The 23,072-nt window shown below is 38.0% G+C and overlaps 1 protein-coding gene, 1 pseudogene and 2 gene segments (V, D, J or C); all 4 read left to right on the forward strand.

Annotated features, from left to right (window-relative positions):
- Window positions 1-5,552: 5,552 nt before the first annotated feature.
- LOC131364287 (immunoglobulin heavy variable 1-69-2-like) lies at window positions 5,553-6,018 on the forward strand. The segment is given in 2 exon segments: window positions 5,553-5,604; window positions 5,696-6,018. Coding segments are annotated over 2 exon segments (375 nt in total).
- Window positions 6,019-7,013: 995 nt separating this feature from the next.
- On the forward strand, window positions 7,014-7,504 carry LOC131364292 (immunoglobulin heavy variable 4-61-like; annotated as a pseudogene).
- Window positions 7,505-9,571: 2,067 nt separating this feature from the next.
- LOC131343484 (uncharacterized) lies at window positions 9,572-12,322 on the forward strand. 2 transcript variants are annotated; one of them, XR_009203143.1, is made up of 2 exons: window positions 9,572-10,566; window positions 11,234-12,322. XR_009203143.1 is itself a non-coding variant. In XM_058375210.1 (2 exons), the coding sequence occupies exons 1-2, from the start codon at window positions 9,793-9,795 to the stop codon at window positions 11,435-11,437; spliced, it is 753 nt and encodes a 250-aa protein (XP_058231193.1). In that variant the 5' UTR covers window positions 9,761-9,792; the 3' UTR covers window positions 11,438-12,302. The 2 variants fall into 2 exon arrangements, 1 of the variants encoding a protein (XP_058231193.1); XM_058375210.1 differs by having other exon boundaries at window positions 9,761-10,341; window positions 11,234-12,302.
- Window positions 12,323-19,148: 6,826 nt separating this feature from the next.
- Window positions 19,149-20,081, forward strand: LOC131342859 (immunoglobulin heavy variable 3-74-like). The segment is given in 2 exon segments: window positions 19,149-19,463; window positions 19,556-20,081. Coding segments are annotated over 2 exon segments (363 nt in total).
- Window positions 20,082-23,072: the final 2,991 nt, after the last annotated feature.

The following is a 23,072-nucleotide window of genomic DNA, read 5'->3' on the forward strand; positions in this document are numbered from 1 at the left end:
CCATGTTCTCTACATCTCTACTGCTCCTGCTGGCAGCTGCTTCTTGTGAGTGCTTTATCAAATTCATTCATTTACTAGATGAAGAATAAAGGTGCAGCAGATATTGTGTGAGATATCACCATGTGTTTTCCTCCACAGATGTACATGGTGTGGAACTGACTCAGCCTGCTTCCATGACAGTCCAGCCAGGCCAGAGTCTCTCCATCCACTGCAAGGTTTCATATTCAGTTGAAAGCTATGAAACAGCTTGGATCCGACAACCTGCAGGAAAAGCTCTGGAGTGGATTGGAGACATCGATAGTGATGGGGATACAGCTTACAGTGACAAACTGAAAAATAAGTTCAGCATCTCCAGAGACACTTCTACTAACACAATAACAATTGGAGGACAGAACATGCAGACTGAAGACACAGCTGTGTATTACTGCGCTCGTTACACACAGTGAGACAGAATAGTGGATTCCTCTTACAAAAACCTTATGAGACATGTTACACACATCCTCTCAATGCAACTAATAAATCATCTCAGTCACACTTTCACTTTCTTTCACTGGAATGAAGTTGTGATCATTTTCAGCATTTTAAAACAGTCACACAAAGTAATTTTCGAATAAAAAAAGAAAACATTATTGAAAGAGTGTTCATTCTGAACCTTTATTAATTCTTTATTTTACATTTTTAACCAACAGTTGAATCAGTGTTTACTGAGTGGATTCAGGAATAATACAGCATGTTTCCAGCAGTGTGTTGTGTTTAACACACAGTCTGTTCTCACAGTGTGAGGTGCAATAATTGAAACAACTGAAGGAGGCAGCAGAGTTTAACAAATAAAGTGAAAAAAGTGAATCCACAAACTGCATTCTGTATGAGACTCATTCACTATCACTCATTATCAGACACGTATTGATTTTTCATAATTTAGGATGATTTGTGCTACATATTACCATATTTACACCAGATATGTAGCATTTTATGAAAACAAAATAAAAAAATACATTCTATCCTACTTCGTCCCTCAGTCATTATCATGATGATGTGAAACCTCTGCTAGATTTGAGCTTTACAGATTAATTGATTAAGTGAATGCTTTAATTTCTTTTGCAAGTTTAAAATGTTAACATTTCATATTATGGGTTTATGTGAAACATTGAAGACTAAAACATTTTAGAGAACTCCTCTCAATGTCTACTGGGTAAAGGGTTTTCCTCCATGTGGTTTATTTGAAACGGATAAGTAAAAAAAGAGAAGCAGATACTTAAAATTATTCCATCATTCACAAAGATTTAATAACAGACAAGTTGTTGGCATGAGCTCCTGGCTAAATGAATCAGTTTCTTTAATTCTGAATTATTTCTTTAATTAATTTCAGTTTATTTTAAACACACAGAAGAAAAAATGACAGTTTCTGAACAAACCAGAATGTTCTTCTGGGTGTTACAGTTTAGAGGTTGAAAGTCATTTATATACTAAATTTAAGTTGCTTATTCAGTTTTAAATAAATATAAAGTAACTTAAGCACCAAAGAACATTTTTCACTGTGGTTATAAAAACATGTAGAAGACCAGCAAAACAATAGGTAAATGAATATGCAAAATGTTCACCTTACAGCTACATATAGAGAAATATCAGCCACCGTCACAACTACATTTTACACAGTAACTAATCCCCACATTATCATAAACTCAGCTTAAACAACTAGATCAGCATTTATCAAAAAATAATACAAGTGTTTACTTAGTTGATATTTAGTAATAATTTTTTTTTTCTTCATTTATTATTTCAAATGTTATCTCAAATAAATGGTAATAATTAAAATTACAAATTAGATTTTAACTCTTTTCTTAGTGTATTAGATGTAAACTGTTTCAATATTTATAATGTTATTAGAAGATAATTTTTCAATTCAATTTATTTGCATAGCGCTTTTTACAATGAACATTGTCTCAAAGCAGCTTTACAAAAGTAGAGAAACAGAAAGGAGAAAAAAAAGAAATATTAAATGAAATTATTAAACTATTTTATCCCTATTTATCCCTAATAAGCAAGCCTGAGGCGACAATGGCAAGGAAAAACTCCCTGTGATGAAATGAGGAAGAAACCTTGAGAGGAACCAGACTCAGAAGGGAACCCATCCTCATTTGGGTGACACTGGACAGTAAATAATGTAAGTGTAAATAATGTCCTATCTACAACAGTAACCATGGGCCTATGAGGAACTATTAAGTCAGTGTAGTTTCTGAGTTCATTATAGACACTAATTCCTTGCTATCAGAAGCTAACAGATGTAACGGGAGATCTGTGATGGTGTTAAAGTCCCCAAATGGCTCTGTCCACGGCTGTCTCCTGGGTCACAGGCTGTCCACACAGATCCATCCACAGCATCAGTGGGCACTACTGGAACATCCAGACAGTAAGGCATTACAATAATCCAACCTAACAAAAGCATGAACTAGTTTTTCTGCATCATGAAGTGACAACATATTTCTTATCTTAGCAATATTTCTAAGATGAAAGAAGGCTACCCTAGTGATATTATCTACATGAGCTTCAAACGAAAGACCAGAGTCAATAATCACACCAAGATCTTTTACTGCTGGACATGAAACAGAAAGACCATCCACTGTTACTCTGCAATCAGAAAGCTTACTTCTAGCTGCATGTGGTCCAAGTAAATGACCTCTGTCTTGTCAGATTTAAGCAGGAGGAAGTTAGTAAGCATCCACTGTCTAATGTCTTTTACACATTCTTCAATCTTAATGAGCTGGTGTCTCTCATCTGACTTAGCTGAAACATATAGCTATGTGTCTTCGGCATAACAGTGGAAGCTAATACCATGTTTACGAATAATTGCACCAAGGGGTGGCATATATAAGGACAGAAGCAGTGGGCCTAAGACAGAACCTTGTGGAACACAGAACATAACCTTGGTATGCATAGAGAAGTCACCAATTAGATCTACAAACTGATAACGGTCAGTCAATTAAGACCTGAGAGGGCTGTTCCTTTAACACCAACATGTTCTACCTTATCAAGTAGAATAGTGTGGTCAGTGGTGTCAAAAGCATTTGTTGATATGAGGACGTTTTCTGTAAAGAGATGTTTATATCGAGTTGTTGGAAGAAGTCTCCAGTATCAGGGTCAGGGTTAAAGCTGTGACTTTATTTTCAGTATGGGTAAGTCTTCAAGACAGAGGAGTTTTACTCAGTAGCAGGACAAGTGGTGAGGGAAGGACTGTTTCTAGCTGAAATAATGTTTGAGATAACAAGAAATAACTTCATTGCTGATTATTTCTCTATAACAAAATCTCCCCAGTGTTTTATTCCTTACTTACTGGCACTGAGTTTCTCCACTTGTGTTTGTTTATGTAAAGCTCCAAGTAAGTAACAGCAATTTATTATTAATACAAGACAATGAGAAGGCAGTCTGAGTGAATAAACCATTCAAATGACAATTTTCACATTCAAACTTTTTTTTTGTCACACTCATAATCATATACAATACAACATGTAGTGAAATGCTTTTTAGGACTGTCCTTAAAAATTAATTAACACTAATATAACTATCACTAGAGTAAAACAATAAAGATAATACAAATGAGATACAATAAAATAAAATAGAAAATATAGGGCATATAGAGAATATAGAGGGGAACTATGGTGGAAAAGTACAGAAAAGTACAGATATATCTGAATACAGTGATTGGATTTGTATAAAATACAGTGATGTGGTATGAATGGAATGATGAATATAAATATAGAATGTTGTATTTATTGGTAAAGCGCATGTAGTGCAATTTTACTATTGTGCAATTGTGCTTTAGTCCAGCTGAGGTAGTGGATGTTATGGCATAAGTCTAGGAAAGTCCAGGCTCTAGGTGTTCTCCTGGTTGAGGGCCTGAATGACCTGCAGGATGAAGCTGTGGAAGTGTTTCCCTGAACTCATGAGAGAAAAGAGACCATTGTTGGGATGGCTGAGGTTTTTCACTATCTTCCTGCCCTTGGTCCAGCACCACTTGCTGTAGACTCCAAGTGAGGGAGCTCAGTGTACACTCAGCTGATTGCACCACCCTCTGTAGAGATGTCAGGTTCTGGGTGATGTGAACACCTAGGAACCAGAAACTGTCCACTCTCTCCACTTGGCTCCCGTTGATCATAAGTGACTCAGGCACTCAGGACTAGTAGTCCTCTATCAATTTCTTTGTCTTGCTGATGTTCAGGAGATTGTTCTCCTGGTTTTTAATCTCCTCTCGATAAACCCTCTTACTGTTGTAATCTACCACACAATGATTCCTATGAATTTATAGGATATATAAATTAAATAGCTACATTTAGTAAAACAGGTTCTTGAATGTTTCCTAATGTGTTCATTAGATAAGTAAGGCATCTTCAAAAATTATTTGACTTGTGTTCCATTTCTGATAGAGAAACATTCTGTTGTAGGGATTTATAAAGTTACCTTATCATTCAGATAGCTATACAGTGAGCAGCATGTGGTTGTGGATTGAACTCCTCCATAGTGGTCATGGACACTCCCTATTCAAATAGAGTCGTGTATAAACAGCATGTTCTTGGCTGCTCTAGTTTCCAGTGAGCTCTGTGATAGATAACACTCCCATACACTTTAAATCTGGGTGAAGCAGAACTCAGAGAAGGATGATTTTAGGACAGTGTATTTTATTACTACTCATTTCATGTAAGTTTTTTTATGTAAGATAATTACTAGAATTATAATCATTATAAGATAACATTACCTAGTTCTACTCTTCTCTTCCAGATTCTTATGGACAGTTCCTGATCTCTGCTTCTGTGGTGAAGAGACCTGGAGAGTCGGTCACTCTGTCCTGTACTGTCTCTGGATTCTCAGTGGGAAGCAACTACATGAACTGGATCTATCAGAAACCAGGACAAGGACTGGAGTGGATTGTCAATGTATTGACAATGGCACTATGGCACTATATTCACTCTGTCACTGCAGGGCCAGTTCTCCATCAATAAAGACACAGAGACATTTATTATAAAGAACAACATCTATTTACACTCAGCTTTGAGATCTTCTTCTTTATTCCAATCTCTTCTAGTAGTTATTAATATTAATAATAATTCCCATGTTATTTATCACATTTACATTATAATGTCTTGGCAAATCAGCTCCAGGACAATGATTCTGATGACTAGTTGTCTATATACTGTACTATTCATGCTTTTATTCTTCCTATTTCTTATGCCCAGCTGCAAGAACACTACAGGTCAATAGTTAATTCCTGAATTTGGAAACACAGAGTCTATTCAGCAGCACAGAATGAGAGATCATTGAGATCTCTGATGAGAGATCAAACGAAATGTACTTGTCAGGTACTCTACTACAAACGCCTGAATATAAAAATCACCTTTAGGGGGCAGAAGCACACTTGTTTTCACGAAGGATTCATGAAACTATGAAATCTAATACATTAAGTTTTTTTATGAAAATTTGTCCTGTATTATAAAAAAAAAAAAAAATCAGCCTCTTGCTCACCAGAAGTTTGTCACACGACTGAATCAAAGAGGTTGATGATGGGGCAGAGGGTCACTCACTACTACATCTTTGTTATAATGATAACCAAAGGTACCTGAGACTACTTTACTTTATATTTCTACCCTCAGAATATCTTGTCTGTGTTCATGATCATCTTGGATTGTTATGTTTTATCTGCTAGGTGTCAGCAGTGATGAGATCAGACTGGACCAGTTTCCTGCTGTGGTAAAGAGACCTGGAGAAACTGTGAAGATCTCTTGTAAGATACACAGCTTTGATATGACTGAGTACTACATGCAACCAGGGAAAGCTCTGGAATGGCTTGGCCAGATGGATGCTGGCAAAAATCAACCAATATATACAGAGACTGTGAAGAACCAGCTCACCTTTACAAAAGACGTCTCAGCAAGTCTTGACCTCACAGTACTTAGAGGTCAAGACTCTGAGGACAGAGGACACTGCAGTTTATTACTGCGCTCGAGAAGCCACAGTGACTGGATCTAAGGAAGCAGCTGTACTAAAACCAGACACACATTTTCACACAGTGTTTATTTTGAAAAAGTCACATGTACTGTAATCATTTATCTATTATGTTCTGTGGTTATTGAAAAGCTCAATTAGATTTTGTTTACAATTGATTATATTACAATCCAGAAATAAATAAATGTGTATTAAACACTTTAATGTTTTCTTGAAATGTTGAAAATCTTACCCACTATTCAGGCTCTCTAAAGACCAAGTGATACCATTTCTGATCACCCATTATATCTGTACTTTTATACTGGCAGTTTGGCTTTAACAGCGTCAACAATGTTCATTTTCTGGTTCTCTACATGACTCTACATGAAAGTTAAATTTCTCTGTCTGCATCTGCAGGTTTTATGTGTTCAGGAGTCCACAAGAGAACAAATGTCATTTCAGGAACACTGAGTGTACAGTTGTACAATTTACAGAAGACAAGTCACCTGTTTGATTCCTGATTCAATTTCTTGAAGAAGATCATTTTAAACTTTTGAATAAGAAAGAAGAAGAAGTATAGAGAATAGTTTCACTGTTGAGTTGTTGATAGATATTAGATTTCAGCTTTGCCTTCTGTTCATTAGAGATTACAATTCTTCTTCAGAATTTAAAAACACCTGATCTAGAATCTTCTCAGCTATTTCTCTCTGGATTCATCAGTTAAAGCCTCTAGAGGGCAGACTATACCAGAATGAACATCATGTTCTATTGAACGGTTTGATTATAATGTTAAATGTAGTTCATACTGTTCAGAAAACACTGCAATATTTCACCATGTCAGAGTCAAATTTGACATGAGAATCATTTCTGTGTTAATGTAATTCTCTAGAGTGCAGCTTACACATGACTGATAATGACATAAAGGATTGTTTATCTAATTATTATTATTTTCATGTATTACGGCAGAGATTCAGATGAATTTGAGTGAACTGGAAATAGATCAGTTTTCAACTGCTCATTAGTCTTCCTTCAACACAAACATGTTAGCTTCAGCTCCACTGCTGCTGCTGGCTCTCGCCCCCTGTGAGTGTTTGGATTCAAGCTTTATTATTTCATCTGATCCTTTCAGTTGGACATGTCAACCTTTTCTTTTTCTCTTTTCACAGATGTGTTCTGTGCTACTGAGCTCATCCAGCCAGACTCACTGCTTATAAAGCCAGGAGAGACTTTAACCATCACCTGTAAAGTGTCTGGAGCTTCTATCACTGATAGCAGCAGCCACTATGGAACAGCTTGGATTCGACATCCTGCAGGAAAAGCTTTAGAATGGATCAACACCATTTATTATAATGGCAGTGTTAATAAGAAAGATTCACTTAAAGACAAGTTTGTGGTTTCTTGAGACACTTCCAGTAACACTGTGACCTTAGGGGGACAGAACATGCAGACTGAAGACACAGCTGTGTATTACTGCGCTCGTGATCCACACAGTGACACGACAAGCTGCAGTGCAATTCACTTCTTAAATTAAATAACAAACAACATTTTACCAAGTAACTAATTCCCACATTACAAACACTTACAGTCTAAACACTCTAATTATTTAACAAAAACTAATAAAAAGTTTACTCAGTTCATTGTTATGAAGAATATGTTGCTGTTTGAAATGAAAAATGTCCGAATGTCCAGTTAACATTCCATCTGTTTCACATGTTTGAAAGCAGTTTTTACTTCATATAACTGAGTTCAAATTGATACAATAATTCCTCCAATAATGTTGAGTCAATAAACAACAAGATACAGAGAGAGGTATTAGAAGAACAAAACACGTCCACACATGCTACTGTATCCCAGCACCCTGTCCTTGATTATTTTCATACAACATCATGCCCCCATGTGTTTTATTCCTTACTTATTCTGTCACTGAGATCTTCTGCTTCTGCTGTATTTTAGATAAAGGTGAAATTATTCTCAATACAGGACCAAGTTACTGATTTCTGATTCATAGAGAGGACAGCTTTCTCTCGTGTGAACGAAACAGCATGAAACACACCCAGAGTCTTACAGGAAGCTTTTTCTCATCTCAGCTGTTCCTCTGTGAATGTTTTTATATCTCTAGTGGGCGTGTCATGCAAATGAAATCCTGCATTTGAACCATTTATACTGAAACATTCAGCCCAACAACATACCAGCAGTTTGTGTTCATTTACAGCAGCAGGAATCATTTTAATTCTTTGAGATGGGACTAGGGAGTGTTTTGAGTTACTTTTCTTTAGCAATGTTCATTCAATGTTAGTATAATTATTCATTTCATATAGAGCATCATTTTAAGGATTTTCATATTTGCTTTTTTAACATGAACATAAATGTTTGTATGTTCTTGCAGATTCCTGCAGTCAGACACTGACCGAGTCTGATCCAGTGATCATCAAACCTGATCAGTCTCATAAACTGACCTGCACAGCCTCTGGATTAGACATTAGTAGCTATTACCTGGCTTGGATCAGACAGGCGCCTGGAAAAGGACTGGAATGGGTTGCAAGCATCTACAGTAGTAGTAGTTACATATATTACTCCAGCACTTTTAAGGGCCGCTTCACCATCTCCAGAGACGACAGTAAGAAGCAGGTGTATCTGCAGATGAACAGCATGAAGACAGAAGACACTGCAGTTTATTACTGTGCCCGTGACACACAGTGATACTTCCCCTTAGACATCAGTACAAAAACACATACTTGCTCTAGTCACATGATAAACCCACATTTTCAGATCCAAGGAGGTCAAAGGAACAAAATGGTGTTTGATTTCCCTGTGTGTCTGCAGTCTGTGTATATGAAATCATCTTTTAACATCTCATTAATACGCATTCAGCTTGAGTTACAGTGATACACAGTGATGGATTAAAAAGACATGAGATCTAATGAGTAAAGAGCAGTGATGAACCTGACAGCATGAAACACACCCAGAGTCTTACAGGAAGCTTTTTCTCATCTCAGCTGTTCCTCTGTGAATGTTTTTATATCTCTAGTGGGCGTGTCATGCAAATGAAATCCTGCATTTGAACCATTTATACTGAAACATTCAGCCCAACAACATACCAGCAGTTTGTGTTCATTTACAGCAGCAGGAATCATTTTAATTCTTTGAGATGGGACCTGACTGACTCACCCCAGTTAAATGATCCGATTCTGCATATTAACTCATGATTCATGAGTCCAAGTTTTTTTTTATGAAACAATACAGAACATTATATATTATACATTAACATTATTGCAGTTCTTAAACATAGCAGAGAAAAAGCAGACTCGCAGAGCCGGGTCATAGACTGATTCAGCTGATTCTCAGTGGACTCGTGGAGCCGGGTCATAGACTGATTCAACTGATTCTCAGCGGACTCGTGGAGCCGGGTCATAGACTGATTCAGCTGATTCTCAGCGGACTCGTGGAGCCGGGTCATAGACTGATTCAGCTGATTCTCAGCGGACTCGTGGAGCCGGGTCATAGACTGATTCAGCTGATTCTCAGCGGACTCGTGGAGCCGGGTCATAGACTGATTCAGTTGATTCTCAGCGGACTCGTGGAGCCGGGTCATAGACTGAGGCCTAGTCCACATGTACACGGGTATTTTTAAAAACAGAGTTTTTCCTCCTTCATTTTTAAAAAAAAATCTTGTCCACATGAAAACGCAAAAACGCAGTCTGAAGCACTGTCAAGAGCATGCCAAACCAACAGGTGGCAATATAATCTCAACCGTAAAGCCATGTTGGCCAATCAGAAGCCTGAGAAAAATGTTATTACCGGTTCTGCTAGGCTAACAACATGGCACACCGAGGAAGGGGAGAATCATATGTGTGGACTGATAATGAAGTAAAATTATTTCTTAACGTCACAACTGAATATAAAAATACTAAAACACAGGAAAACGTGGACTGGGAGTCTTGTCAGTCCAAGTACGCTGACGTCCTAGCTCTTTTCCTTGAGCAGTACCCTCCTGAGACGTCCACAGAATTTCCTCATCGGAAAGAGGATATAACCAGGGCCATCATCACCAACAAGCTAAAGGTGATACGGGGGAAATACAGACAAGCGGTGGACTCCGGTCGGAAAAGCAGTCACGGCAGAGTGGTTCTACTCTACTTTGAAGTATGTGAGCTGATAAGGGGTGGTTCACCAGCAACGACTACCATTTCATCTGGTATAGAAACGACAGATGTTATTACGGCTTCTCATTGCAGATCGGATTCTGCATCTTCATCTACACTTGACTTGTCGTTTGTGGAAATGTCTTCTGTGTCTGATAAACTTCAAGAGTCTGACGGCAGCAATTTGGCCCCCTCGGTGGTGAAGGAGAGAAGAGATCTACTTCATGTATTTTAGCGTTTAATCGTTGATCATTAAGCAAATGCATATGTTTATAAAAGTAAACTGCAGACTAACTCTATATGCCTACCAGTACTGTGTAGAAGAATATAAATATCAGTAAAAGTAAAAGTGCAGAATGGCCCCTTTTAGAATAACAGATTTTTTTTTTTACTGGATTTTAAGTATTGATGTATTAATGTGCTCATCTCTTTAGTGAAACATTTGGTAAAGGTAGGGCTCATCTTACTTTTTATACTGTTGAGTATTAATATTCTGAATCTGCAAAGTAATAACTGAGTTATCAAATAAATTTACTGGAGTAAAAAGTACAATATTTGCCTTCAAAATAGAGTAGTACAAAATGGAAATACCCAAAATATAATTACCTCAAAACTGTACTTAAAAGGATAGTTCACCCAAAAATGCAAAATCATTTACTCACCCTCAAAACCTGTATGAGTTTCTTTGTTCTGTTGAACACAAAATAAGATATTTTGAAAAAGTTGGTCCCCTAACAGCTGATGGCACCCATTGACTTCCCATAGAAGGAAAAAATACAATGGAAGTCAGTGGGTGCCGTCAACTCTCTGGTTACCAGCATTACTTAAAATATCTTCTTTTGTGTTCAGCAGAACAAAGAAACTCATACAGGTTTGGAACAACATGAGGGTGAGTAAATGATGACAGAATTGTGTTTTTTGGGTGGACTCTCCCTTTAAGTACAGTAATTGAGTAAATATACTTGGTTATATTCCACCAATGGTGTTGTTGTGAACCACAACACATGTAGTTATGTGGCTAACTTATTCGTTGTAATGTATATTGTCATTCTTGCCTATGTAGTTTTAACATTATGTATGCTAGCTTGAAAAAATTATTTTAATCTACTCTTTTCAAGGCAAAACTCAAAGCACACAAACAGGACAGACTTAAAAGAAAGCTTCCAGCTGAGACACAGTTGCTGTATGCAGTCGAAGAAGACATCCAGATGAAAAAGAGAATTTTGGACATGATGGAGACATCGGAGAGGCATGCTTCTGAAAATTTCAGGAAATTATCTACTAGTCTTGAGAGTCAATTGCAGATGGATTTTCACTACTGAGACAAGTTATAATGCATCCACTACCACAACCATTCAACGTGCCACCATACCAAACCAGGGGCCCTTATGGACACATCTATGCATCTTCACCACCACTCAACATTATAGCTGCCACATTTCCACCCAACACTACACCTTCCACATTTCCACCAAACACTACTATAAGTCTATCACCACACACACCTGGCTCTACCTCACCTGTACAGAGATACGGGCAGTTTTCCATCACACAAGCCCTTTTTCAGGATGACATTTGAAATTCTTGCCACAAAACATTAGAAGGCTATGGTTTGAGCTGCATCTTTGTATTTTATTCATTTTTATTTATTGTTTTTTATTATTATTAATATACTTTAGAGTCATGACTAAGTAAAACTTTGTGTTTAAAGACTGTTGCTGAAATCCACCTGTTCTTGAGTTGTTGAATGTGTTGTGTTAGCTGTTAGGCAGCTCCGATATTCTATATACAAAACAGCTAGCACTGGAATATAAGAAGTCTTTAATGGGCTGTCAAACCTTTTAAATTTTGTTGTACAAAAAAGTTTTTCTGTAAAGACAGCTCATTTTGTACTATCTTGTAATTTGCAAGTGCCTTCCTCATTACATGGGTTTTTGATTTTGTTTCTTAGTTGCTGTCTTGGCCCGCCAACAACATGATTTTGCCACCTACTTTATTTAACCCTCAATTTTAGGTTATGAGGTCAGGTTATGCTACTTTATTTTATTTTAAGTGGATGTTGGTGACACCAAAATGAGCTGACAATGCTCATTAAGTTCATTTGTTAAATTGTGCTGAAACAGTATTCAGGCAAGTTATGACATTTTGTGCAGTGGCTGTTTCAGTGCCAACAATATCAAAAATTTATTCAATAAAAAAAAAAGTTCAAAAACTGTACAGATGTCCATGTTATTATTTAACATAAGATTAATGCTCTGTGCTATAAGTGCTGTAATCTCAAGAACATGACAACCACATACAGCTTTCATTTTAAATAAAATTGTGTTAACAATGATTACCTGTGGGAATGGAAAAAAAAAAACGTTTAACTTAACACACTTTTTTACATGTTCAGGTTTGACTGGCATGTAACACACACATACAGTGCAGAGAAGACTGGTATAAGCGGCCAACAGAAAGAAGTCATTTTATGGATCAAGGAATTCTGTAAGCACTCTCCTGACCCTCTTCCCCTCTCCTGTGATGCAGTCGGCTCTGAAATAAGTCTGTGTGTCTGGCTGGTTGTCCTTGTCATGCTGAATTGACTTGATGTTCTCGCCCATCATCTCCTTAGTGGCCTCACAATAGTTATGGAGCACAAAACAGACACAGATGACAAAGGGAAGGTCATTTAGATTAATGTCCATCTCCCTGTCCAACACAAACCGTGCTTTCAGTCTGCCAAAAGCACATTTAATGAACATTCTAGCTTGACATAAGGACAGTCCAAAATACTGTTCCTGAACAATGCTCCCCCCATTTTCATACTCCTTCATCAGGTAGGGATATGCCTAGGCAAAGGATATGCTGGGTCCCCAAGAAGGAAAACTGGAATGGGTTCCTCATGTTCTAGAATTTGTTTTTTTGAGGAAGGGATTGTGCCATTTTTCAAATGTGTGTTGAGTATGGAGTTTGCAAAAATAAGGGCATCGTGGACACTACCTGGCCATTTCACAATGACATCAAAAAATGAACACTTGTAGTCACACGCAGCCTGAATGTTAAGAGAGAATCTCCCCTTTCTGTTCAAGTAATCCATAGCATTTGTGGATGGCTGTCTTATTTCCACGAGTCCCATCCACAGCACTGATGCACTGAGGGATGCCATGGGCTCGGTGAAAGCCTGCTACAAGTTCCTCTACTTTGGACTCAGTGAAAGGTAATTGTATATAGACAGGGCCCAAATGGACTGTAATAGCTTCACACACTTGCCTTACTATTTTTGACACCACCTGTCTTGACAATCCAAAGGCGTTTGCCGTCTTCCGTAATCTCCCCATGTCAGCTAACTTTTTTTACAACGCTGACAGGTGATCTCATTACAGTTGTCTTTTCTTCAATGTGTGGGTGAAGCAGCTCACTCAAAGACAACAGCGATGTCCTTGACATGTGAAAATTCTCTCGCCATTTTTCAGAAATGACCATTTCATTCTCGAACTTCTCCCACCAACTAGAGTTCAAAACCGGCGACGATGGCGGCGAGATGGGTGTCGAGGGAGAGTTGTCATAAGCAGTGTCCGGCGTAGGATTGCGTTCTGACATCTCTGTTCCGCAATGTAATGGAAAAACTGGGCATGTATCTGAATACATGTTAGAAGCCCTGTTAGCGCAGTTATCAGCAGCAATATTTTGGCTACATCCACCATTGCACAGACTTGTTTCATGTAAACAAAGAAGACAGTGGCGCACAATCTGACATCAAACAAAGGAAACAACGGCGCGTACACTGACGTCACAAGCCAAAAATCTCCGGTTTCTCTGTCTACACGATAACACTGAAACCGGAGTTTTTAAAAAACTTCACCCTGGCAGGAGTTTTCAAAAATGTTCGATTTCAGTGACCTGATGCTGCGTTTGCATGTGGATGAACGGCCAAACCGCATAAAAAAAGCTGCGATTTTAAAAATACCCGTGTTCGTGTGGACAGGGCCTCAGTTTCTGCAGATACTGTACACTGCAGTCAAAACTTGTTAAAAAACAAAACAGAAAAACAATGATCTATCCATTAGAAAAATGTGTTTTTTAACCAACAGGTTTTATGACAATATGATGAAAACAAATAAAGACTCATACTATTGAATTTGAAATTTATGTTTTAAAAGTTTTCAGTAGAATCCTTTATGGAGACTTGTGGCCTTATGACTGTCAGGGCACTACAGTTAGGGCCACTAAAGTAGGGGTGTCAAGCTCAGAAAAAAAGAAGTTTATTATAAGAACTTGTGCCAATCAAATGAGAGGGCTATCTTAAAATGTTTAAAGCCTTTTACTAGCATTAACAACAACAACAAAACAACTTCCCTGTTTAATCCCCCCTACCCCGCATCACCAACACACCCCTGCCCACAAGTAGCTGAAATTAAGTAGATTACCTTTATGTGTAAAATATTTTGTGGATCTATTCTCAAACATGAGATTTGTATATATATATATATATATATTTGTTTGTTTGTTTTATTTAACTTCTTTGGAGTTTTTGACTGTTGGTTGGTTGTTTGGACAAAACAAACCTTGCAATTAAACAAACATTCCCTGATTTTCTTTACAGAACAAACAATAAAAAGAAATCATGACAATAATCAGAGAATTACTCCTGTATAAAAATAATTGGTAATAAGTCCTGTACAAATCAATCATATAATATATAACATTCACATGATGACAGTCATCTTACCTGTTTTTGCGGGAGTCTTCTATATTTTGTTGTTAAGAGTCGGTTGTGGGTCATCATCATCATCATCATCATCATCATCATTCAAATGATTCTTCAGTTTTCGTTTTGATGCCATGATGACGTTTGACTTGAAAATTTCTGCTGTCATGATTCTAAATTAAATTGAAACTTTTGAATTGCTGGGTGAAGTGTTTCCTGATTTTCCTTGTCAGCCAATCAGAGTTGGGGACGAAATTTATACCGCGCGTGCTTGCTCGTTTCACTTGAATGTAGGTGCGCGGTGCTAGCGGTCGAAATGTCGTTCCAGTTCGCTATTTTTTACCTCTTTAATAAAACGGTAAAGGTGGAAAGTACGTCGCACATTGTTGGTTATTCTGACCAACAAATTAACCAAGTGACATCCGAGCCAGACCTTGACAGCGACGATAATTGGCATGAAATAAAATGGCCCAGCAGAAAAGAACCAGAAAAGACAGTGCCAGCTAAAGTCCTGCTATTTGGGGGTTAGTGTTTTTTAGCTAACTTATAAGCAATCTGTTTATTTGTATAAAAAGTTCCCATAAAGGTTGTTTTGCTCTTTTATATTAGATTCTTTCAAAGAACTCCTCACAAAGAAGAATTTGTATATTTTGGGTAAAGATATTTGGACCGAGGAGGAAAGCAGAGGCGCACGCATGAAAAAACAAAATACAGACCAAGCCAACAACATGGTGGAGCCTAAAAAGGCCAGAGTGGTGAGTGGATATGAATAATTTCGACAAACGCCATGTTTTCAATTTGACAGTCCAGTTTTAGACATGTTTTATGTACAATATGTGTGGTACTGTACATGCTTACATGCTAGGAAATGCAGGTAATGTTAGCTAGCAGAAAGTTAATGCTTTCTTGTACTCTGAAGTTGGAGTCCAGTATGAGTAAGGCGTTTTTCTCCGTGGGACAAAGACATAATCACACCCACTAAGCACGCCTCTCCAAAATGCATGAGGATTTCTTTCACATTGTGAATATATTCTTGTCCATATTTTCTCTCTTTTTTAAACTATACAGTACACATTTTCTGGCAGGCAGTGCAAGCCAGAATTAAAGAGGCAGCCAAGGGCCAGGTGATACAAAACCTGAAGACTTCCCTTTCAAAGAAGAGGGCCATATCCACACAAGATCACCACATCAGTTCTGACGATGAAAGGCCACAACTTAATGATGGTGTAAGCTTTCCTGTGCAGTTGGCTAAATTTTATGTTGTGTGGTGCAAAGTGCTTTATAATAATGCAAATATCAACAGGTGTGGTATACTGAGACAAGCAATCAAAGATACAAGAAACAAAGTTTGAGAATTTTAATTTTTTTTTTTACTTTATAAACATTTTTATCCAGGAAATGCACACAACAGCAGCTACAAAAGTTGTTACCCGTGGCATCATCTCCTGATCTTCACCACAGTTCTGATGACGCCACAAACATAGGGAGTCCACAACATCCTGACATTGTAAGTTATACTTCCGCATATCATAGCTGTTTGCTGTGTACTCTCTCAGACATGTTTTCTTTGTGTTTTATTGTCATTCACAGCTCTGTGTCCTTTTCATTTTTCAAAATTCCAGGGATGAAGAGATGCGTTTACCCTCAACTCAGAGAATGGCAAGTACTTTTATATTGGTGCTTTTAATGATAGGTCAAATAAAGTTTTCACATCATTACATTGTATCCGACTGTGTAATTTCCCTCAAGACTTTGAGGGAAGAACAGAACTTGAAGGAAGAACAGAACTTGTTCGTATGTAGGGGACCTATTGTACAATCTCATGTTGTCCCTCAGTCTTACTTAATTTTATTCATCCAGATTTTACAAGATTTTTTTATTCTAAACATTTGTGTCACTCTATATTACAAGATATTAGTCCCACTGTTTGGTACTGTGTTATACATGTTAATATGGTTTAATGTGATTAATCTTATTCAAACAAAAAAGCCTGGTATTCCATTGGTCTTTGTGTTGCAGGAGTTATATGATAATACTGGTCATGGCATGTGGGAGTAGATGAGATCATGGCATCCCTTCATGGTAGGTGTTCAGATGGGCATGGGTGGGGTGACAAAATACATTGTGTTCATTGAATTAATGAAGGAGTGTATGGAGTGTGTTTGGACATTGATACCTTCACTCAGTGGGACCCCCTCATCCACAACCTCAATGTTATCTTTCTCATAGAACTATGAAACTGAAATGGTACGTTACAATTAACTGATGAAAGCATCTATTTATTAATAGTCATTGTTCATTCGTGGATATATAGAACGCTGAATTTGCACCACTTTGGCATCATAGCTTGGTGATTTACATGGTAAAATATGTCAGTAAATCCTGATCTATGTGTCTGATTTCTCAGACTCGGATTAGTTTGCTATATTCATTTAATTATTTGCAATTAACCACATAGTCAGCGGAGGGCATAATCTGACAATTTCTCTCTCACACACACACACACACACACACATTTGAGGTTATAATAATCTGCAAGATTATTCAACTTCAAGAAACATACATAGATGCTACAGTATATATGAATTAGGATTTTAATTTTCACAATTTATTTAACAAGGATGTCAGTAGGGTTTAAAACCCATTGTCCATTTGCATAGTGGAGATATTTTGGGTTGATTTGCTTAGCAGTTTTGGAGTGTATTTGTATGTTAGGCTCTGATACTTACAGCTGGGGTAAGAGATTAGAAACTATGAACAGGAACTTTACCCAGGAAAATGTGCATTTCAAATAGTCTAACTGTAACCTATCACTAACACACAATGCAGTAGGTATCTTATTTAATCAGTAATAACCTTGACTAATAACGTTCTTGTTGTGATTTTCATGATGAAGAGGAATTGTAGGCCATCCTTCCCTAAAAACACTGAGTTCCTTAATAATTAGTTACTGCATATCAATTAGTTAAAGATCTGGACTCTGAACTGAAAGGTTTTTATCAATTTAAATGCTTAAAAAGAGTCCTAGAGTCATTAATTACATTGAATTAAGCTGCAGGTGACTGGCCACTACAAGGACATCAGTAGTGTTTAAAACCCATTGTCCATTTGCACAGTGGAGAGATTATGCTGGCTGTTTACAGAGTGTACTGACTTTAACAAGTGTAGTTATTTGTTTGCTTTTTAATTGAAGATCAGACATTTTACAGTTCATGCAGATGCCCTTATAATTCCAGAAGGTTGACAAACTTAAATACATTTATGAATATTATTTGCATTACAGTTTAATGATTGTTATACAAACAGGATGCACCTGTTCTTTTAGCTGCCCTGCTGCCTGTGGTTTCTTACAGTGAAACTACCATAAAATGATTTACAAAAGAAATATGAAAAACAAATTCATATATTTATATCATTTGTTTATTTTATTTAATTGCATCATTTTAATTTATTTTATTTAATTGCCTAGAACTAATTCTTATTACCTGTTCCAACTTAGTCTTTTGAAAGTGACCTACAGCTCTGGAAAAAAGACACCACTACAAAATAATCAGTTTCTTATGTTTTTTTCTTACAGGGTCATGTATTGGTAAGATGAACAGGTTTGTTTCATTTTTTGTGAACTGCTGACAATATTTCTCCTAAATTCAAAATATAACTATTGTTATTTAGAGTGGATATTTAAAGGAAATGGCAACATATCAAAATAACTCATGCAGTATTTGCAGAGCTTTAATAACTCAAATAAAACAAAATGCAAATAATTTGTAAAAAAAAAAAAAAAGTGTTAATGCTTTGGCTAAATAACATTAAGAAATCAGAATTTGGTGGAATAACCCTGATTTGCATGCGTTTTGGCTCCATGCTCTCCACTAGTTTCTCACACTGCTGTTGGGGAACTTTATACCACTCTTTTTTGCAAAAAAGCAAACAGCTCAGCTTTGCTTGATGGTTTATGACCATCCATCTTCCTCTTGATGACATTCCAGAGGTTTTCAGTAGGGTTCAAGGCAGTGGTATCTTATTTTTTTCAAGGGCTGTATAACAGATTAGGGGCTCTTAATAAGTAACTAAAGACAAATGCAGGCTATTAATGGCTGGAACAAGGCAACATGACACCCCACTGAGAGGAGGGGAGGGAATGCACCATCTCCTTCAGATGCACATGAATATATTAAACATGGAAACTCAGTCATTCATGGTCACCAGTTCACCAAATAACCCCATTAATATTGTCTTAGCTTCCCCATGGCTGGCTAAGAAAAAAAGGTGAAAAAAAGGTGAGGTTGTGTCTTAGAACCCAGCCTGCTTAAACCTTATCTGTCTCTTTCTTCTCAAGCCAATCATGTAGAAGGCCCTAAAACCCAGAACAAAGTGAAGATTTCAACACTTCACTTTCAATACTGACCTCACAGAAGTTTTCAGTCAAGTCACTGTACCAAAGTTACCACCTCACTGACCCTGGAACTGCTCCAATGAGCTTCTGACAGAGAATGCTTATCAACGTCAATGGTTTCTGGCATCATGATGCAAATCCAGATTGCTGAGTGTCACTGCAGTATTTATGTGAAGCTGAGCCAAGTGGAGCAATTGAGTCTCATCAACACTCACCATGAAGATCCCACTCTCTTTATTCCTGCTACTAATCAGCCTCATTGGTGAGTTTCTTAATTAACCTTTGATTAAGTTGTTTATTTGCAGGTATCTGTATTAAATATTGATTAATCTAATATTTTATTTACTCTACTAGGTGTGAAATGTCAAAGTCTTGAGTCATTACAAACAACCATGCAGAAGAAACCTGGCGACACGCTGAGTCTCTCCTGCAGAGGATCTGGATTCACTTTTAGCAGCTACCAAATGCACTGGATCAGACAGCAGGCAAACAAACCACTGGTGTGGATGGGGTACATCTATACTGATGGCAGTAAAACTGGATATAGTACATCTTTTGAAGGGAGAACAGAAATCACCAGAGATAATTCCAACAGCATGGTGTATCTGAAACTCTCTGGGGTGACAGCAGAAGACACAGCTGTGTATTACTGTGCCCGAAGAGCACTGTAGCAGAAATGTGAGGAAACACTGTACAAAAACACTAGCATTGCTGCTGATTCATTTCATCTGGCCAATAGGTTTCAGAGACCAAACCATCTCTTCTATTTAAATAATGAATCTCCAGAGCAGCATTGTTTAAATAAGGGTTTATGATTTCCTCATTTATTTCATATAGATAATAAATGTTGCATAAATGCTTTTTCATGGAAGGATAATAAAAATGATCATTAAAAATTAGATAAAAAATGTTTAGATTATTCATTTATTTCTTGTTACTTTTAGTAATTATGACAGAATGCAAACATTTAGTAGTCTTTCATTAACATCAAATCCATTTTGTACTTTGTCTTCCACTAAAACCTGAAGAGAACTGAATTTCTACAAATAGCTCAATAATGAAACTATGGGGTTTGATATGTGGCTTGATCTGGGGATATCAGATACACTATATTGCCAAAAGTATTCGCTCACCCATCCAAATAATCAGAATCAGGTGTTCCAATCACTTCCATGGCCACAGGTGTATAAAATCAAGCACCTAGGCATGCAGACTGTTTTTACAAACATTTGTGAAAGAATGGGTCGCTCTCAGGAGCTCAGTGAATTCCAGCGTGGAACTGTGATAGGATGCCACCTGTGCAACAAATCCAGTCGTAAAATTTCCTCGCTCCTAAATATTCCACAGTCAACTGTCAGCTGTATTATAAGAACGTGGAAGTGTTTGGGAACGACAGCAACTCGGCCACGAAGTGGTAGGCCACGTAAACTGACGGAGCGGGGTCAGCGGATGCTGAGGCGCATAGTGTGAAGAGGTCGCCAACTTTCTGCAGAGTCAATCGCTACAGACCTCCAAACTTCATGTGGCCTTCAGATTAGCTCAAGAACAGTGCACAGAGAGCTTCATGGAATGGGTTTCCATGGCCGAGCAGCTGCATCCAAGCCATACATCACCAAGTGCAATGCAAAGCGTCGGATGCAGTGGTGTAAAGCACGCCGCCACTGGACTCTAGAGCAGTGGAGACGCATTCTCTGGAGTGACGAATCGCGCTTCTCCATCTGGCAATCTGATGGACGAGTCTGGGTTTGGCGGTTGCCAGGAGAACGGTACTTGTCTGACTGCATTGTGCCAAGTGTAAAGTTTGGTGGAGGGGGGATTATGGTGTGGGGTTGTTTTTCAGGAGCTGGGCTTGGCCCCTTAGTTCCAGTGAAAGGAACTCTGAATGCTTCAGCATACCAAGACATTTTGGACAATTCCATGCTCCCAACTTTGTGGGAACAGTTTGGAGCTGGCCCCTTCCTCTTCCAACATGACTGTGCACCAGTGCACAAAGCAAGGTCCATAAAGACGTGGATGACAGAGTCTGGTGTGGATGAACTTGACTGGCCTGCACAGAGTCCTGACCTCAACCCGATAGAACACCTTTGGGATGAATTAGAGCGGAGACTGAGAGCCAGGCCTTCTCGTCCAACATCAGTGTGTGACCTCACAAATGCGCTTCTGGAAGAATGGTCAAAAATTCCCATAAACACACTCCTACACCTTGTGGACAGCCTTCCCAGAAGAGTTGAAGCTGTTATAGCTGCAAAGGGTGGACAGACGTCATATTGAACCCTATGGATTAGGAATGGGATGTCACTTAAGTTCATATGCGAGTCAAGGCAGGTGAGCGAATACTTTTGGCAATATAGTGTATCTCTCACACACACATTTGTGGGTTTCAAGGCAGTGATGCAATTACTTCTCCATTGCAAGTTTCCTTAGAAAATTTTCATTGTGTCTTTAATTTAAACAATTTCAATATTAACATTGAAAAACTCTATTCAAACTATCAAACAGTAAGCAGCACTCTTGTGTGTTGTCTCTCCTGAAGCATCACACACTTCAATTTAACAAATATCATCAAACACTGAATCTCTTATAGCCAAATTCTCACAGAGGACAAACAAATGGAAAAAAAAATACGATAAATAAATAGTTTCAGTCACTGATTACTGAACATATCCAACACTACTGAAAACAAATCAGCAGTGGTGGGCCGTCAGGGTCAGCAAGGCCTTCTCTGCTGGCCTAAACAGCAGTGATCTGAATCACTGACTTGCATTTTAATATATTTAATATATTTTTCCACGAATGTGTATTAAATTATTCCCAATAGTCTATTCTCTACATTTCATAGCTTTTCTCTCGGTTGCGCTGCTTCCAGTAGTGTATATTTATGATAAGTATTCATCCAATCATATTTCAGCCAGTAGCTGACATCATGTTCTACCAGAGTGAAAATCTGCTTTAAGGCCTTCAGAATCAATAGTGTAGGTGCCTGGAGCTTAAAATAAGTGGCAATGAAATTGTTACGTTAACCAATCAGATTTTAAGTTGGCGTCACTGGGGCCATCTAGCAGGCAAACGATTACGTCAGCAATTTCCTGTCCTTTGATTGGAGAATTGGAGTAGTCAGCCATATACATTGTTTCTATATTCACTGCGTCTCATTTCGGATGCTGCGTCCTCCGGAGATTGCAGTTTGCTGCTTAAGGCATCAAGAATGTCCTTTTTGAGAAAAGTAATCGTAATAAAATTGACTGTTCCTTGTGAGGTGTGAAATACTGTAGACTAATTTCTTTTTTACTTTGCTATTTAACAGTTGATTAGTATCTATTGCTGTTGCATCCAGGAGCGATTCTAGAATTTTCATTTAAGGGGGGCTGTAGGGTATAATAGTATTCCAGTATACAGCATTCCACTGTATTGCATAGATGTGTATAACATTTGAGTACTGAATAAGCCAAATACGAGTCTTCCTGATCACACACACACACACACACACTTGTCCTCTGATCCTCGCGCTGTGACGCTGCGGTCTGCGGATTGAAGGAGCTGAAAGACGGGGAAGAGCCGAAGTCTTTCGCCGTTTCATAGGAAGTTTAAAGGGGACTGAGGCAATCAAGAATTTGTGTACAGTTTATGGAGAATCGCCGAATTTTAGGAGGGCTGAGTAGAAATGTTAGGGGGACTAAAGCCCCCCTAAAATGGGCTAGTGAAGTCCATGGTGGCGTCATAATGATGGTATAGAGGTGGATTAATTCAGGAAGGACACCAGTGAAGGCCTAGGTGTGAGATGCACGGCCCGCCACTGCAAATCAGTAATCAAATAAAAAAAAAACATCAGTCAAGTTTTCAAGCACAACAAAGTGGAGAGCTTTGCTATTTG

This window comes from Hemibagrus wyckioides, linkage group LG02 (assembly GCF_019097595.1).
Source record: "Hemibagrus wyckioides isolate EC202008001 linkage group LG02, SWU_Hwy_1.0, whole genome shotgun sequence".
Classification (NCBI taxonomy): Eukaryota; Metazoa; Chordata; class Actinopteri; order Siluriformes; family Bagridae; genus Hemibagrus; species Hemibagrus wyckioides.